The sequence below is a fragment of the Polistes dominula genome, unplaced genomic scaffold (assembly GCF_049000335.1).
Source record: "Polistes dominula isolate Pdom_NZ unplaced genomic scaffold, Pdom_raw_medaka contig_24, whole genome shotgun sequence".
Lineage (NCBI taxonomy): Eukaryota > Metazoa > Arthropoda > Insecta > Hymenoptera > Vespidae > Polistes > Polistes dominula.
In genome coordinates this window covers 1,455,450-1,474,678 of record NW_028301150.1, presented here as the reverse complement: position 1 = coordinate 1,474,678, position 19,229 = coordinate 1,455,450, and the positions used below count along the sequence as shown (strand labels likewise).

At 25.9% G+C, this 19,229-nt stretch overlaps 2 protein-coding genes across 3 annotated transcripts in view; both read right to left on the bottom strand.

Moving 5' to 3' along the window:
* Nucleotides 1-13,894, bottom strand: part of LOC107064793 (uncharacterized) — a 67,233-nt gene extending 53,339 nt beyond the window's left edge. For both annotated transcript variants that reach the window (XM_015317836.2, XM_015317838.2), the window contains exon 1: nucleotides 12,886-13,894. The gene's annotated coding sequence lies outside the window, so the exon portion shown is untranslated. The remainder of the gene's footprint in view (nucleotides 1-12,885) is intronic.
* Nucleotides 13,895-14,172: 278 nt separating this feature from the next.
* On the bottom strand, nucleotides 14,173-17,657 carry LOC107064794 (uncharacterized). Its single transcript, XM_015317839.2, has 6 exons — nucleotides 17,468-17,657; nucleotides 17,165-17,300; nucleotides 16,466-17,079; nucleotides 15,832-16,052; nucleotides 15,605-15,759; nucleotides 14,173-15,518 (listed from the first exon to the last, which is right to left on the bottom strand). The coding sequence occupies exons 1-6, from the start codon at nucleotides 17,515-17,517 to the stop codon at nucleotides 15,351-15,353; spliced, it is 1,344 nt and encodes a 447-aa protein (XP_015173325.2). The 5' UTR covers nucleotides 17,518-17,657; the 3' UTR covers nucleotides 14,173-15,350.
* Nucleotides 17,658-19,229: the final 1,572 nt, after the last annotated feature.

The following is a 19,229-nucleotide window of genomic DNA, read 5'->3' as shown; positions in this document are numbered from 1 at the left end:
TTACTATTACTATTTGATTTTATGTTTTTTACATTAAAAAAAAACAAAAATCATCTCTCGCAAATTATTAAACAATTTAACCCATTGACTGCCAACTACGAGATATCTCGTAACGTGTGCTGCAATTGTAGATTAATTACAAATGATTACTTTCGTAAAGAATTATTAATAAAAAGGTTAAATAAAATATATATATATATATTGTGTAAATAACATTAATTATTATCAACTATTGTAAATACTATTACAATATTATATTAGTAACATAATATTATTATATTGTTCAAAATTGAAAGCATAGACGCTTTAAATATGTCTGCCAGTCGAAGGGTTAAATAATTGTGATAATTAAATTATTATCATTATTCTGTAATATTTTATCTGCGAAAAGAAATAAAAAAGAAATAAATCGTTTTAACATTGTTAAGATAATTAAAACAAAGAAATTATAATAATAATAATAATAATAATAATGATAGTGATAATAAAAGGAAAAGTAGAAGGAAAATATATCCCCTGTGGAATTTGATATAATGAAAAATAAGCTTGGGATAGCAATTGAAATATAAAATAATAAATGATGAGAAGCTAAATATATAAAATGTGCTTGCAATTAAACAAAACTTTGGATAGAGAAGAAAATAAACAGGTAATTTATCGTATGACAGCCTATATAAACCAACGTAATTAATTACATGGACAAAGGAAATATATATATATATATAAATAAAGGAAACAAAAATACAATGAAGGGAAAACGTAAAATGAGAGAAGAATACTCGCGCGCGCGCGTTCGTTTCGTTTTAATATTTGCTTTTAAAAATTCATTAAACACACACAAACACATAGACACATATTAACATACGCATGAGGGATGTTCAAGTTTAATGATGTTCAAAATGAATCTCTCGAATCGTTTCCATTTTAATTCAATGACATTTCCTTAATTATTATCGACACCCAAAATCCAAATGAAAATAATCATGTTTGAAGAAAAAATGTTTTTTGAATGAAAATGAAAAGAAAAATATTGTCAAGAGACAAAATCAAAGTATCCAAATGTTACACCATATAAAAAAAAAATAAAATAAAAAATAAAAAACAAACTTGTAGTTTTTTATCTTTGACACTTCTTCTTTTATTGATGTTAAGTATCGACGAGGGAAACATGATGCCACCATCGATATACGAAAAGTTTTTTCAAAAGAAAATCCAAGCAAACTTTTGCGACGACGATAACGAAATTTATTTTAGTCTTTTTCCTTCCAAACACCCTTCCCCCACCCCCCACCCCCCTCCAACCACTCTTCTACTTTTTTCTTTCTATATTTTTTAACAAACTTAAAAGTACAGTGTCAACTCTGAAACTATGATTTCTATTTTTTTTTTTTTTAGATTTTAGTATTTTATTGTTTTACTATCCTGAACACCGTATATATATATATATATAATTATATTTTATTATATATTTTTATTATTAATTATTATTAATAATAAAAATTACTGTTAATAATATACACTTATTTAAATATATTATTAAATTATTATTTATATAAATTATTAATTATAAAAATTTAATAATTATTTAAATATAACTAAAATTTATAATAATATAAATATAATATAATAAATAATAATAATAATAATAATAATAATAATAATAATAGAAAATATATAAAAAAAATAATAAATAAAAATAAATATATAAATTTTATTGAAAATAGATTAAAATATAATTCTTCATAAATGTTTAAACAATTTATTCCTAACTTTGTTAGATTTGCAATATGTTGGAAGGCAAATTCATGCAGTTATAAAAAAAAAAATCAAGAAATATTTTACAAAATTCTACATATATAATTTTTCATACGAAATATATTTGAGACGAATATTATTCTTCTATCATTTATAATTATTCTTTTGTTTAACCTTTATCCTTCTTTTTTTCTTCATCAATCTATTTGTTAGAATATTAAATCGCTATAGCATACACACACACACACACACATACACACATTGGCCAACACACGTTCTCCAATCGAATACACACAGGATGTGGGCTCTCTAGTTACCTGCGAGTAAATAACTTCTTGAATTTCTGCCTACGAAATCTGAAGCTCTTCGGTATGTGAGCATAAAACAACGTCTCGTTGATACTTTTTAACATGTGTATACATTTGTGCATGTATGCATGTGTGTGCATGTGTGTGCATGTGTCAAAAAGTATCAGAACTTTATTCTTTCTTTCTTTCTTTTTGTTACTTTTTATAATTTTTTTTTGTCAATATGTTTTACTGAAATCACTTGAAAAATAAATCTTTCTAAGTTATTCAATCATTTTTATTTTTTGTTTTTTTATTTGTAATAGATGTACAATCGATTTGTCATTTCCAAAACAACTATGACTACTCATCGAATGATTTTAAAATGAATGAGACAAGAAACTCGTGGAATTATGATTGTAATAATAATTATTTCTCGTTTATATATGCTATGAAACACATACTTGAAACAATTATATAGTCTCGATCGTTCAAACACGATGACTAATTTTTTTTTTTTTTTTTTGTATAATTTTCTTATCGTGTTCGTTATGTTTGTTTTATTAAGATGATTTTGTTTCTTTTTTTTTTATTATTATTATTATTATTATTATATTTGTCTTTAATAATTTCAATTTATTCCATGCCAAATATAAAACATATTTATCGTTGTATCATTTTAATATTATAATTATTTATTATAATTATAAAAAATAAAATTTTAATAATTTTAATAAATTATAAATATAATTTAATAATATTAAAATTATATTATAATATTATATATTTTAATATTTATTTTTTTATATTATAATTTATATTATAAAATTAATTTATGTTACAATTTAAATATCATCATAATATTATATTATAATATTTATTTTTAATATTATAATATTTTAATAAATTGTTAATATAAAGTTAGACTTATAATTAGAAATTAATAAATAATAAATGAAATATTTAAATTAGAATATTTCTTAATTATAAATTAAAGTTAGTTTTCTTAACAGTGAGTGCATGGTGGCTGAGATCTAACACCATACAACGTATCGCGAGAAAAATTGCGAGTATTACGAGTAAATGTAATTTTTCAACAAAAAAGAAAAACAAAAAGATTTATCTTATCGATCATTTTTATTTTTATTTTTTAATAATTTCTCTTTTCTCCCACCACTTTTTCAAGTTGCAATCTTTCCAAATTTTATCTCTTTTATTTGTGTCTTATCATCTACAATGTTGTTCTATCTCGCAAACCCATGATGAAAATAAAGAAACTTGTAATGTGATTGGAATGAAAAATATTTGTCAAAGTGATGAAAAAAAAATAATTCGATGAGTTTTCAATTGAAATTAAATCATAGTAGCACAACAACACAACACAACACAGCACAACACAACACAGCACAACACAATACAGAACAACACCTGACAAGAGTACTCGAGAAACAAGCTCGCGAACTTAATTACCAAAGTGGGTTGTTCAACTATAAACGTCATACCAAGTGTAATCCATTCTTTTTCTTTCATTTTGAACGTTCATTTTATTATTTTTTTGTTTTTTTTTTCGTAACCTCCTTCATTTTTTTCCTTCCCACTAATTTTGCCCATTTTTCTTTTCATTTCTTCTCAGTACGTCACAACGAGAGGTCAGATGCTAAGGGCGTTAAAGGCCACTATAAACCGTAATTGTGTTTGGTGTGCTCTTAAATTGCGAATGGTTTACCCTACTTGGGACTCGTCGTCCACTTGAATGTATTCCCGTTAACTCTGTGGTTTTGCGAAAAGCCCTGAGCCTAATGACACGAATAAACCACACATAAACACACACACACACACACACACACACATACTATCTCTATCTCTCTATCTCTCTTAGTAATTTTCCTACTTGTTGAAAAACAATTATTTTCATTAACAACAAAATATCATGTACTGTTTCTCTAACTTCCCACCCACCCCCTCTCTCTCAACCCTTCAATAGTTACTTGATTTACCCTTTTATTTTTTTTTCTTATTTTTACAACCCCTCTCTACCCCTCCAAAGTTACTTACATTAATCTTTTATCTTTTTATTTAACTTTACATGTGAATTATATTTTATATTTTGTTCTATATATATATAAATGACGTGTCACGTTGTTTGTCCGCAATGGACTCCTAAACTACTGAACGGATTTTAATCAAATTTTGTACACAGTATGCAATTTCATCCAACTTGAAAGATAGGATAGTTTATATCTCAACGTATAATAAAAAATATTGGACGTACTACTAGCATACGTGAGTTACATACACAATTTTGTGATCTATGTGAACAAAATATTTTTACAAGAATTATATGAATATCTATGTGTGTATATGTGTTTCAGGATTGAGTCAGTGTTGTTTAATAATTTGCTTAGAATTGAAATTTGTTTCGGTTCTATTAAATAAATGTCATGTAAAAGAAATTCTAAAACGAGATGATGTCAATGACTTTGACGTGGTACCTCTACTGTAAAAAAAAATAAAAAATAAAAAATGAAAAGAAAAAAAAAGAAAAGAAAAGAAATTTTTGTTGAAGACTCGAGTACTCAATAGAAAAAAAAAAACTAAAAAAGAAAAAATAACGTAGCGATGAGTCACGGTTGTGATTAACACCAGTTCGTTAATGATGCATTCAAAGAAGAAACTCATACACGATAATACGTAATGCAAAATACGATGTCATAGTTATCGATTACGTTTATACACTATACATGTATTACACTATATATTTATTTATTTAAGATTCATATGCATATATGTGTAAAAAAAAAAAATAGAAATTATATTGTTTTAAAAATAAAAAATAAAAAAAATTGAATATTATATTCGAAATTCGAACAAAATTATTATATATAGTAAATATAATATAACACAATATAATTATAAATATTATATAGGTTAATTATAAATTATTATATATTAAATATAATAAATATAATAAATATAATATAAATAAAATTAAATATATTAAATATAATAAATATAATAAATTAAATTAAATATAATAAATATAATAAATAAAATTAAATATAATATAAATAAAATTAAGTAGAATTAAATATAGTAAATAAAATTAAATATAATATAAATAAAATTAAATAGAATTAAATATAATAAATATAATAAATTAAATTAAATATAATAAATATAATAAATAAAATTAAATATAATATAAATAAAATTAAATAGAATTAAATAAAATTAAATAGAATTAAATAAAATTAAATATAATATATATAATATAAATTAAATTAAATATAATAATTTATAATTATGTTATATATATATTATGTTTTTTTTTATATTTATATTTTATATATTATTACATTTAATATAATATATATTGAAATAACATTATATCTAAGTAACAACTCGGTTATATACGATACTACTTAATACTCGTCAGGTGTATGTTAAACAAAAGAAAAGAAGAAAAAAAAAAAGGACGTCGTGATTACTTCTACTCGTGTCATGCAAAGAAAAAGAAAAAAAAAGATCTACTCGTAACCACGCATTTTAAAATACATTTGTTCATCGATAGAAATTCTACTTTGAATAGAAAACATTATCCTTATACGCATGTCACATTTTGTTAAACATTACACATATATATTTACATATATCTATGCATGTATGTAATTTATTTCAATTACTGAAAAACAAGAAACGATATATACGAAATAAGTAAAAGTGAAATGTTTAATGAATAAATTAACTTATCGTAAAAAGAATTAACAACTAACTTTCACGATTGAAATAAATAATTAAAAAAAAAAACGATTTGTAAATGTTTTAATTAGGGAAAAGATAAATCAAAAAACGAAAAGAAGAAAGAACAAAAAAAGAAAGAAAGAAAGAAAGAAAAGAAAAGAAAAGAAAGTTAAAAATATATATTATAATCGTAACAAATGGAAAAATGTCATTTTGGATTAACGGATTATAATATTAGCAACGAATAGTAAATGCATTGAAGAAATCATGCAAATTAGAAAAAAAATAATAATCTAGAACGTATACCCAATTGAGAACGGTTAATTCGTTCGCATATACGAAATTAGATTAATTATCTGATTTCATACGCGAATGCTATTCTCATTTCACGCCCATAAATCATAGTTGCATTGAGCATATCGAACGATTATATGAAGAATGAACGTGTTGAAAAATATTCATTTATTCCTATATATATATATATATATATAGCAGGTATATATATATAGATATATATGTTTTCTAGAATTACGTGTTAATAGTAAATTTAACGATAGAATGCTCATAGATATTTAATGATCAAACTTATTATACTAAAATCGTATACAATTAAATAAACGATCGTTGATATACCTTTCAAAAAAATCTCCTTTTTTTTATTACTATTATTATTATTATTATTATAATATTATAAAAGAGAAATGTGTTGCGAGCAACTTGGCGTAAAAATAAATACGTCGTTAGAAATTGAACGAATTAAAAGTAATCATTTATGTAAAAAAAAAATACACTACGAGACAAAAGTTTGAATTTATATGCAGATTTTTAACATTTACGAACTTTCATTAGTTTTACATATTTTCTTTTATTTTTTTTTTTATCTTTCATTAATGTTTTTCTAAAAATTGTTCAATATGAAAATAATTTTACTTACAATAATAAATAATAAATGAATAAAAAATTATATTAAGATGGTTATGAAATTGTGTCATCAGAATTTTTTAGATGTTTTGGTGGAAAATAAAATTATATAAATATATATATATATATTATTATTATTATTATTAATATTATTATTAATATATTAAATATATATATTATATAATTTATAAGTATATATTATATATAAATAATAATAATTAATATTATTATAATAAATAATATTATAATATTATTTATTAATATTTAATAATAATTATAGTATAATAATAAATAATATTATTATATAAATAATATAATTAATATTAATAATTAAAAATTATATAATTTATATATAAATATAAAAATAAAGTTTTACTATCCAATGTTCTTTTTTTTTTTTCTTAAATATAAATACTAGTTATAAAGTACTGTAGTATAAAATTTGTTAACTTTTAGTCGATACTGTATATAGACATATATACATATTTTTCTTTAGATTAGTATTAGTTCTAAACATACTCGTGTATAGGTTGCACACATGTGCATACAAATCGTCGCACAAAATATGCAATTTCTTACGTGACTTCCTGCATCGTTAAAAGATCTAACTGATTGATCATATATATATATATATATATATATATAATGTATTTACTAACGACTACTATCCATCTACTACTACTATTACTGTAAAGAATCTCGATTTTCAAGTTAACCGACAAAGGAAAAAAAAAGAAAAACAAAAAGTCCCATTCGTACATCGATTTTTTGTCGTCTTTTCTTTTTATTACAAAGTGCAACAAAGTGCAACACGGTAGTGTGTCGTTGATCTTTACCGAGAATGGCATTGGCCAATTAAGAGGACCATTTTAATACATTTTCCCGTTTAAACGCAAAAGGGAAGGTACTTTTAACGAAGCTATTATTGAAACAACATCTCATTGGCTAAACCAATACTATTAAATTAACAACATTGTATGTGAACAAACGCATCAAAAAACTTCACCAAGATTCTCAGATAATTTTTCTCATTTGATTCCCACCCAATACCCAACAACTCACTTGTTCTTGTATATAAAATAATAAACAAAAACAATACTCCATTATATTTTAATACAGCTACTATAGTGTGGCACGTGAAATTTCATGGGATGTACGATTTTTTTGTTTTTTTTTTTTAAACAGTAAAGGAACCAAAACAGTGGGGCAGAAAAAAAGGGGAAACGAATTGATTGATGATGGGGAACCCTGTGGTAGATAATTCACCCACGTATGGTTTACAACACCATCAATCAAATCTGTTTTTCCCCTTAACTATTATTTAAAGTTAATTAACACCATAATAATGATAATACAAGTTTATAGAGAACACTCTGTAAGTGTCAAATAGAAATCTTATTTTTTTTTTGATAAAACATTAGAAAATATTTTCAACCTTTTTTTAAGAGTTGCAGGTAGTTTAATTATTCTCCCTCCTTGTTGTTTCTCAATCACATAAATTTTAAATGATATTAATGAAATCTATGAACAATTTCTTTGTTTTTATGGTTTTTTTTTTCTTGTTTAAATCAAAATTCTTTCTTGTAGTTGGTGCATGGTTAGAAACTAACTTGACGTTCAATGATGTCTAGAGGACTTTTTCCTTCTTATACTTTACAACAAGGTTTCTCACAGCGTGGGTCGTACATATTTGAACAAAAGTATTAAAAAAAAAAAAAGAAAAAAAAAGGAAAAACTGTCTGAAAGTGCAACGACCAAAAATTCATTCAAAACCAGTTTGACAACGATACACGTGTAATATGTTCTACAAGTTTATGATAATGAAAGAAAAGATATAATAGTATTAGAGTCTATGTGTGTACAGACAATTATAAAAATATTTTCTTTGATAAAAAGAAAAAGAATAGATAAATTGAAAAGTTTAAAAAATCAACCACGTTTTATAGAATTATTTATTTTGTTATACTAAAGTAACTATAATATAATTATAAATATAAAATTATTCGTTATCAATTTAATCAAATGATTATTAGTATGATAAATATTATATTATTTTATTAAATTTATAATATAATTTTGTTAAATAATAATTCAATATTAAAAATAAATAATAAAATAATAAAATAATAATAAGATATTATAAAAAATTTAATTTGATTTTTACATTAATTGGGTTAATTATTTTTGCAATACAATTCTTTTATTTCAATATTCTAATTTTTTTTTTGGAGGGGGGGGGGTAAAATTTAAAATAGAAAATTATAAAATAAAATAATATTAAAATAATGTAATAAATAAATTAAAATAAATTAATAAAATAATAAAATATAATAAAATAATATTAAGACGTGACAAATTTAATATAATTCTTAACGTCAAGTGGTTTAATTATTTTCACAATACAATTCTTTCATTTAATATCCTAATTCCTTTTTTTTGTTTTTTTTTTTTTATTAAAAATATAAAAGAAGGAAAATGACGATTATAGAAAAATCGAAGGATAAACTTCGTCATATCGGTCCATCCAATAATTTCACGATTTCAACCAAGAGAATAATGATTGCTATCTAACAAAATATCTTATATATGAACATAGTAGAAAGATATATATAAAAAAAAAAAAAAGAAAGGAAAAAAATCGTTAAGCATTCGAAGAAATAAACGTAGCTTAGTACTCAAGGGACAAAGTAGTTACATCTATATAGATAACTGCCTTTCTTCTTTATCCGAGGGGGATGAAAAAAAAAAGAAGAAGAAGAAGAAGAAAAGGAAAATCTCCTATTTTTCTTTCGATAACGTTTTACCATTTTTCGCTTCTTCTTCTTCTTCTTCATTTTCATCTTCTTCATCTTCTTCATCTTCTTCTTCATTTTAAAATTTCGACGATCGGATGTCGTAGAAATTCAAGGATTCCCGATTGACTTACCAACGGCTCACCAACGGCAATTCGAATTTTCTCTTCTTCTTTTACGAGCTAAGAAGTAAGAAATAAAAGAAAAAAAAAAGAAAAAAAGAAAAGAAAGAAAAGGAACGATCATTCCCCGAACGATGTGAAAGGAAGAAAAACGAGTCTGTCTTTCTATCATTCACATTTATTATGCACGCTCGAGAAAACTAGAGAATGAAAAGTAAGATAAAACGTCCTCTACTATCGATTGATACGATTCGAACTATGAGAAGGAAAGTTCTTTGACCGATAAGCCTGTGACACATCGAAGAAGTCACTCAGAAAAGAAAAGAAAAGAAAAAAAACATCGATTTACTCATTCACACGTGCTTCATTCTTCTTTTTCTTGTTTTTTTTTATTCTTACAAATTAATCTTCTTACTATTACTACTATTATTATTAAAGATTAATATTAATGTATATTGTTATACATTGTTTGTAGATTTTTGTATCACTTCGATAAAACAAACCCTTTTTTCATTCACACGTGTTCCCTTCTTTTTTATTCTTACTTAAATTAATCTTCTTAGTATTACTACTATTATTATTAAAGATTATTATTAATGTATATTGTTATACATTGTTTGTAGATTTTTGTATCACTTCGATAAAACAAACCCTTTTCTCATTCACACGTGTTCCCTTCTTTTTTATTCTTACTTAAATTAATCTTCTTAGTATTCCTATTACTACTACTACTACTACTATCAGTATTACTATTTTTATTATTATTATTATTATTATTTATATTATTTATATATTGTTTGTAAATTTTTATCTCACTTTGACAAAAAAACAAAACCCTTTTTTCATTCACACACGTTTCCTTCTTTTTTATTCTTACAAATAAATCTTCTTAGTATTCCTATTACTACTACTATTACTACTACTACTATTATTATTACTATTATTATTGTTGCTGTACATCTTTTTAAATATTGTTTGTAAATTTTTATATCACTTTGACAAAAAAACAAAACCCTTTTTTCATTCACACACGTTTCCTTCTTTTTTATTCTTACAAATAAATCTTCTTAGTATTCCTATTACTACTACTACTATTATTATTACTATTATTATTGTTATATATATTTTTCTTTTTCTTTTAAATCGAGATAATATTTTTATCTCATCAGACAAAAAAAATTGAGTCTACCCTTTTTTGTATACCTATATATGTGTATATGTGTGTGTGTGTGTGTCACGTAACCGCCCACTTTCAGTTCTTTTACACGCAAGAACATTTATCAGTAAGGAGATCAAAAAAAGAAAAAAAATATATAAAATAAAATAAATAACAAAAATCCCGTTGGGATTTTTGAAAGGCAAAATACCAACGAACGAATATGAACGAATGACAAATCGTTCTCCTTATCTCTTTTATTGTTTAGTCTCACAATCAGTTTGCTTACGAAAATCGCTTATTAGAATATCCACAACGGAAACGGATAAAGGAAAAGGAAATGACACTTTTGTGGTAGATTTATTTCAATGGAAAAATGTTTAAAATTATAATCAATATATAATCTATAAAATATATTGAATTATACTTTTTATAATACGATGAATGAGATAAATTATATTTAATTGATTACGTTACTTTACGAAAAAAAATCTTTTAAAATTCGTTACACCATTCACTCACCCACATGTGAGTGGTGGTGATGGTGGTGGTAATGGTGTTTAATTATTAATTAAAAAAAGAAAAACTTTTGTGGCATATATTTCACATGTATAATATATTTCAATGGACAATTGTTTAAAACTATAATCATTATTTTATCTACAAAATATATATTGAATCATCCTTTTTATAATACGATGAATGAGATGAATTATATTGAATTTATTACATTGCTTTACGAACAAAAATCTTTTTACATTTGTATCCCAACCCACTCATCCACGTGGTAATGATGGTAGTGGTGCTTAACCATTAATTAAAAAAAAAGAAAAAAAGAAAAAAAAGAGAAAACGCGTGCCCGTTCGACAAAGGTTCACACGTCATTTCAAAAAATTGATATTTCATCCCACGTCGATAAAAAAATATAGTTGACTCATCGACTATTCGTGTAGGAATAATTTTCTTTTCGTTTTTTTCCTTTTTTTCTTTTTTTTCACATGAATATTTTTCAACAAATTTTCAACAACCTTCTAAATACTATCTATCTATCTATCTATCAATCTATCTATTTATCTATTCTCCTGTTCCCGTTCTATCAATCCTTATCTTTATATTTAATATTCTCTTGTTCATTTTGGATTTTTTTTATTATTTCAATCGTTAATATTATAAATTAAAAAAACATAAAATTTAACGACATTTCTGTTATCTACGTTTGCCTGACGGTCATCGGATTCGTCGATCATTGACGCCTAACGGCATTCGAAATTGTTGTGTCGAATGAACTCACGCACATACACATACACACACACACACACGTGCGCAATACAAGTCACGATTCTCGAGAAGATACTTGCTTGCTTTCTTGCTTACTTACTTACTTACTTACTTACTTCTTGATCTCCTTGCGAGAGAACCTTTCGAACCGGAAACTTTACGATCATTTCGGGTTTCGAAATTATTGAGAATACGACGAACATTCGACTAAGCTTGTTTATAAATATATATATACATATATGTATGTATATATCATTTCATCCTTGCATCTCAGAATCACGCAGAAAAGGTCGTCGTTTCTTACACAAGATTACAATCCTTCATAAACTTTCTTAGAATATGTCTATGTGTGTTTATATATATATATGTGTGTGTGCCACTTTGCAAAAGTTAATTTAACCAAAGGATTACACGAGTATTACAATTGAACTTTTGATAAACTTTAGCCCATTTCATTTACGACATCAAATTACTTTTACATTTATCTGTCTCATGATTTGATTCAATATCAAATATTATTTTGTTGAATAATAATTATTATTATTTGCATGTAAAATATTGATGATAATCATTATAGGATGTTTCTTTTTGTAGATAAAAGATTATTAAAAAATATTTATACATTACACTATTATTCTTATAAAGAAAGTGTACTTTTAGTTTTCAAATTGTTTAATGGTCCCCCCCCCCCGCCCCCGAATTCATTGACACGCCTTAAATATAAAACCTACTAATATTATTTTCAATATTACTTATTATAATAACACAAAAATAATGCTTTAAGAAGAAGAAGAAGAAAAAAAAGTAAATAAATAATAATAAATGCGTGTTACCTTTGACGTATATAATTCAGACGAGATACACCACGAAGTATTAGATTTCCAAAGTGTTGATAAGAAAAATCCCTTCGCAAGGTCACTTCTTGAAGAATACAATAAACAATGGAAGAAGAATATATGATAATTAAAATAAATCTTCTTTTAAATAATAATAAAGTATATTCGATAGGAAGAAGAAAGATAATAAACGAGGGAATAATGTGTGGAATATCAAAATACGATAATTGAATATAAACGAACAAACGAAATATTTATTAATTGATATTTAAAAAAAAAAGTAGAAAAAGAAAAATAATAATAATATAAAACGACGAGAATGTGTGAGATAATGGAATGAGATAACGCGTGGTTGGTAATTCGCGTATGGTGCGTCGCGGCCGATGCCGACTGACTGACTGACTGACTGACTGACTCCGCAAGTCAGCACCGGTCTTCGTACAGTCACCGCACTTGCATCAACAGACCCGTATACACACATATATACATACACATCTATACACGCAAAGAAAGAAAAAGAGAGAAAGAGAAGAAAGAAAGAAAGAAAGAAAGAGAGCTCACGGTCCCGCTTGGGACCCTCCTCTGACCTCACCAATCCCTCACCAAGCTCTCATTGGTCCCAGAGTTTGCCTCTCCTTTCCAGTCTTCCAAGTCTTCAGGCTTCGTTCCAGCTTCCATTCGAACCTCGCCTTCTTCGCCTTTTCTTTCTTTTTCTCTCTCTTTCTTACTCTCATGCTATCTCTTTCTATCTTTACTGCATATATATATAGATATATATGTGTACAACCTGCACATGCACACGTTTTCTGTTTAATGTATATATACAGCAGCTATTCCCCTTTCGTATATACGTTTCTCATTCTAGCAATGGGTCTGATCTGCTTGGTTCTTTCTGTCCCCGTTCTCTTCTCATGATTTTAATGGCTATATCCTTTGTTTTTTTGTCATCGATCGAATATTAGGATCCTTATCAAACTACATGATCATGTTACCTCGATTCGTGGAACTGAAAAGAAATATCGACGACTTGTTCATATTATTCTGACAATGAATATGTTTATCGGTAATATATATATATTGAATTGTAACATAACATTCAATAATATTATTTATGAAAGAAAATTCCATTTTATTTGATAAATTTGTTTTTATTTTTTTTTTTTTGATGATATTTTTAAACGGAATTGCGAGAGAATGTGTATAAATGAATGATGAAAGTATTGTTTTTATTATTATTGTTATTATTTAGTCTTGGATTTGATATCGATGATGATAAACAAAAAATAAAATCAATAAAATGCGTATCGAAATCAACTTGAATCCATCGCTGCTACGTTCACCATTGTGCATTCCTTTGGAATTTCTTGAAGATCGCGACGAGACTGTGTGTTCTTTTGCGACACGTTGCGAATTTCGTAGAAGTAAAAAAAAGGAATTTTGAAAGACTTTTGATATAATTGAGTAGTAGTAGTAGTAGTCATCTTGGGTATTAATTCAAATCGTGCAAAACAATCGGAAATGATGATATCAATCTTTTAATTGACTCAATCTCGTAAACAGAATAAAAATGTCTTTCTAAAATATCGCTTCTCTAAGGTTAATGCTTTACCGTTGTGTTCGAATAAAATGATGAAATTTACAATACATAAAATAACTAACTATATATATATATATATATACGTTTTTGAGAGATTATAAAATAAAGTATCCAGAAATTAAAAAATATAAAATAAACGCTAGTTCTCTCTCTCTCTTTCGGTACTTCGTAAAGTGTACAAACTCGTAACAGGTTATTTTCTTTCTTACTTTTTTTAAGAAAAATCTTTGTGTATGTTAAAATTTATCGAAAAGAAACAATTTCTCAGTTCTTGTTTTTATTCAAGACTTTAAAAAGAAAGAGTTTCTTTTTAAGAGCTTTAAAAGAGCAACTTTCAATCCAAAAGGCTATTAAGTTGCTACGCTCTCTCTCTCTCTCTCTCTCTCTCTCTCTCTGTCCAACAAATATTTAATAGAAAAGATATTATAAATCTTCGTCACTATGAATTTATTATCGACGTGTACTATAAAAAAAAAAAAAAAAACAAGGAATGAAAAATAAAAAAAAAAAATAATTTTCAAGCAATCCCAGGTCTTTCTAGTGGAGTTGCAATTTTCATTTATCAAATCCAACATCCTCTTTTTCATACTTGAGTTGAATCGGGACGTGCCCTAGATGTTCATTGCCTCAAGGTTACGCAGATGCAGTTCGCTACCGAACTTCTTTTTTTTTTTTCTCTCTCTCTCTCTCTCTCTCTGTCTCTCTTTTCTCTGTCTTTTTTTTTTTTACCTACCGAGTACTCCTCTATCTCTGAGAATTACCAGAATTAAGCAGATGCAAATTTAAAGAGTTGCATTTGTTTCTTTCTCTTTCTATTTCAAATTTTCGCGACGTATGAGAAGAAAATATATAAAAATTGCTTGCCTTAAGTTATCATTGTTAAACTTTTTAACACGACTTTAATGTTTTCCGTCAAGAGACCATTTTCTTGAGTTAACTTGGACACGTTGACCATTTCCTTCGACTTTCCTTGTAATTTTTCAAACGAATTCCGCGCTTTTATTACTTCGACAAGAACATTCCAAAAGAGTTCCTACCAAGAATGATTTTATTAATATATCATTTAAAAAAAGAACAAAGAAAACAAAATGCATGATATCATTAAATTTGATCGCTTACCTCGGCATTAGCGTAATTAGAGATTCCTATACAGCTTACGAATCCATTACCATGAGCATAATAGCCAAGTTTCCGTCTACGTAAACCAAAGCAATATGGCGTTTCATTCTTTCTACATATTTCTAATAATTTGTCAACCTCTTCGTTTAAACCTCCTGGAATGAATAAAACAATTGATTAATTCAACGAACGTGACATTTCAATCGTCATCATCACACTTGCTTTACCTGCTGATACAATGTTTTCAATATCCGGTGCTATTATTACGAATCGTACTTTTTTCAACATAACGTGTTTATTTACTTCCTTTAAACCTGAATAATAACGACGTTTATACTTGCCTTTATTTTCATTTCTATTATAAAGTTTACTTTGTAGTCTTCGAATTTCGGATAAAAATTTATCCAATGATACGTTAAGAGACAACGTTACTAAATTATTACAATATCTGTAAGGTAATCGAATCTATCAAAACGTACGTTTCGATTTCATTTATTTTACGATACAAGGATTGGTTGAAACATTTATAATTGTATATACTGTTATGTGAATACTGGATATTATAATATTACGAATAATAATTTACAATTAATATGACTTAAATAAATTTCACGTGTTATTATTTGTAGAATATAATATACTTTATGCTAATATTATAATCTCGTTATTCAGATTACGAATGTACATTTGCAATATACAATAATGTATATATACAAACATGAATTTTCTATAAATTACAGAGAGCAACACATTAAATAGACATATAAATGAAATTTATTTTATTTTCCTTTTTTTTTCTTTGTATAGTTTTATTAATACATCATCATTATAAAATATAATCAAATGAATAATGATACTTACTCTCTAAAATTTTTCGAATATTTCAAATCAAACAACATGTTTGGTTTAACGTCTACATTATTCTCATCGTTAAAAGACAAATTTGAATTTAATGAAGCACCTAAATCATTCACAGCAAAAGTTGAATTTTCATTAGGAGAAATACAAATATGCTCATTTTGAACATTGGAAATATTTAACTGATCAAACTTTTGAGTCAAATCTGGCCGATGTTGTACAGTATCTTCTGAAATATTCTCTCCTATAGAATGTCTGTAATCTTTATCGTAAATATTTAATGTTGACATACGTTTGACATAATCTATGTCAATTTTTGGATCTGACTTTATCTTTAAACTATTGAAATTAATATTATTCACGCTTAGACCTTTTTCTCTTCTTTCCTTAATTATCTTATAACATCGGAATTTCTTTTCCATAAGATCGATACTACGTTCTAGTTCATATATTTTCTTTGAACAAACTTGTTTTTTCAACTTTTCAGCTTTCATTTCTTCTTTCATCTGTTTGATTTGTATTTCAAACAATTTTCCTAATTCATGCATGAGTCCATCAGAATCGTCTTTCTTTTTACAAAATTTATTTCTTTTCAACATGGAGTAAGCCATTTTATCCTGAAAATACACACCAGTTAAAAATTATTGTTTTAGACATATAATGTAACCAATCTTGAGTAGAAATCTTTATTGTTGTACTTACATTAAATTTTAGAATTCTACGATGTTGCACAACTGTATTATGTTCCATTTGATTTTGAGAATTAAGCTGAGGAATTGAATTGAACTGAATTGATGCCGAATCTTTATCCGACGTGTCTTCTTCGCGGAATAGCACCCTATATGAAATAATGAATGCACATATAATTAATTATTATAACATTAATTGTAATATAAATAAAAATAAATATAATGATAAATATTATCTTTAATATTATCACGATTTGATTAGCACACAATAAATCTTTATAATTACATTTTCTAACTTATACAGAATTTTACTTACCTTACCAACACATTTGACCAAGCTGTGAGTATTCTTGAATCATCGTCCATATTGTTAATATCTTTTATTAAACAAAGAAATGTAAATAACCTTGATTATATATTCACTAAATATTCACTAAAACTATTGATACAATATTTACTGTACTTTGTTCAACGACTACCTTTATGCTTGTAAACAGTGATCCCAGAGACTTTAGTTCGTTTGATCGACACAGGGGCGCAAAATTATCCTACGTGGCAGAAAATTATCGTACGCCCCGGGAAAATTTGAAATCCGACAAATCTCGGACAAAATTTTGAAAAAGTCGGAAAAAGTGTCCAAGTTCCAACTTTTTCAAGTTGATGACCTTTTTTTTGTTTTTTTTTTTTTACTCACCAACTTCACAAACCTATCATGAAAACGATAAAAACAACAGTCCAGAGGGAGATGGAACACCGGATCGTACACGGATCGTATACGGATTGTACATGGTGGTGGTAGTAGGGGTGATTGGGGTGGTAGGGGTGGTGGTGTTAGTGGTGGGGGTGCACCTTTTTCTAAAATTTGTTGACTAAAAAAAAAAATTCCAAATTTTTCCAAATTCCAAATAGATCGTACGCCACGAATTTTGGATCGTACAGGGCCTCAAATTATCGTACGAATGGGATCGCTGCCGGCTAAACGCTAAACAACACAGTACGTAGTCCAAAATATTATTGTTATCGATAGAACACGGAAAATCTCATCGTACTAGTCTTTATATAGGAATCTGCATTATCGATGTATCATTTGAGAAAGATAGTAGCGCCACTATCATCAAAACTTCAAACTAATAATTCTGTCTTATCACGTGACTTTTTATGAAACGATATTAAAATCTTAATTAAATGTAATTATTAATTCTTACGTTATAAAAATAATAATCAAGAACATTACTAATTTGTATTTTTTAAATTACTTACAATACAAAACGATATGATTTAAAAACAATTATTTATTTATACCAAATAAAAAGTAATACGAATACGTTTATTTATCAATTTCAAAATGGTATCACAAAATACTCGTTTTAACATTATTTATATATATAAAAAAAAAAAAAAACTAATCTTAAAACGTTTTAAAGAACAAATTATAGTCTCGAATAAAGTTTAGATAATAAATTGTAATTAAACTAGTAAAAGAAGTGCTCGCTCGCATTTTCTATTTTTATTCTAAAGTAATAATCTATCTTCTTGAACGTTTCTTCTCTTTTAGCTTTCTTAAAATATTTAAGTACCACAATACTACAACACTAACAAGATCGATCGATCTTAATAGAATAAAAAAGTATAAAGAAAAAAAGAACAAAAAATCTTTTACGAGTTTCTTGAGAGTAATAAAAAAAAAAAAAAATAAAAATAAAAAAAATAAATCATAAGTAATTCTCAAGTTAGTGTTCATTTAATACCAAAATGTGCATAAGCGTACTTTCTTTTCTTATATTACCAGAGCAGTATACTCCGTTAAAAGGCGCCATTTACCGTAATACACGACCACTGGTACATATTTTTGCCGTTAAGCTCGCATTTACGACAGTCATAGAGACACACGTGTATTGCCATACTACTCACCGTACACGTTTCTACAGTGGTAGTCATTAATATCGACCAAACAGGATTACTCATAATATTTTCTCGGAGTTTCTCGTTTATCTACATTTTTGTTGTTGTTGTTTTTGGTTATATTCTCTTTGTCTCCTGACATAATTATAATTATTCATAATATTAATAATAATAAT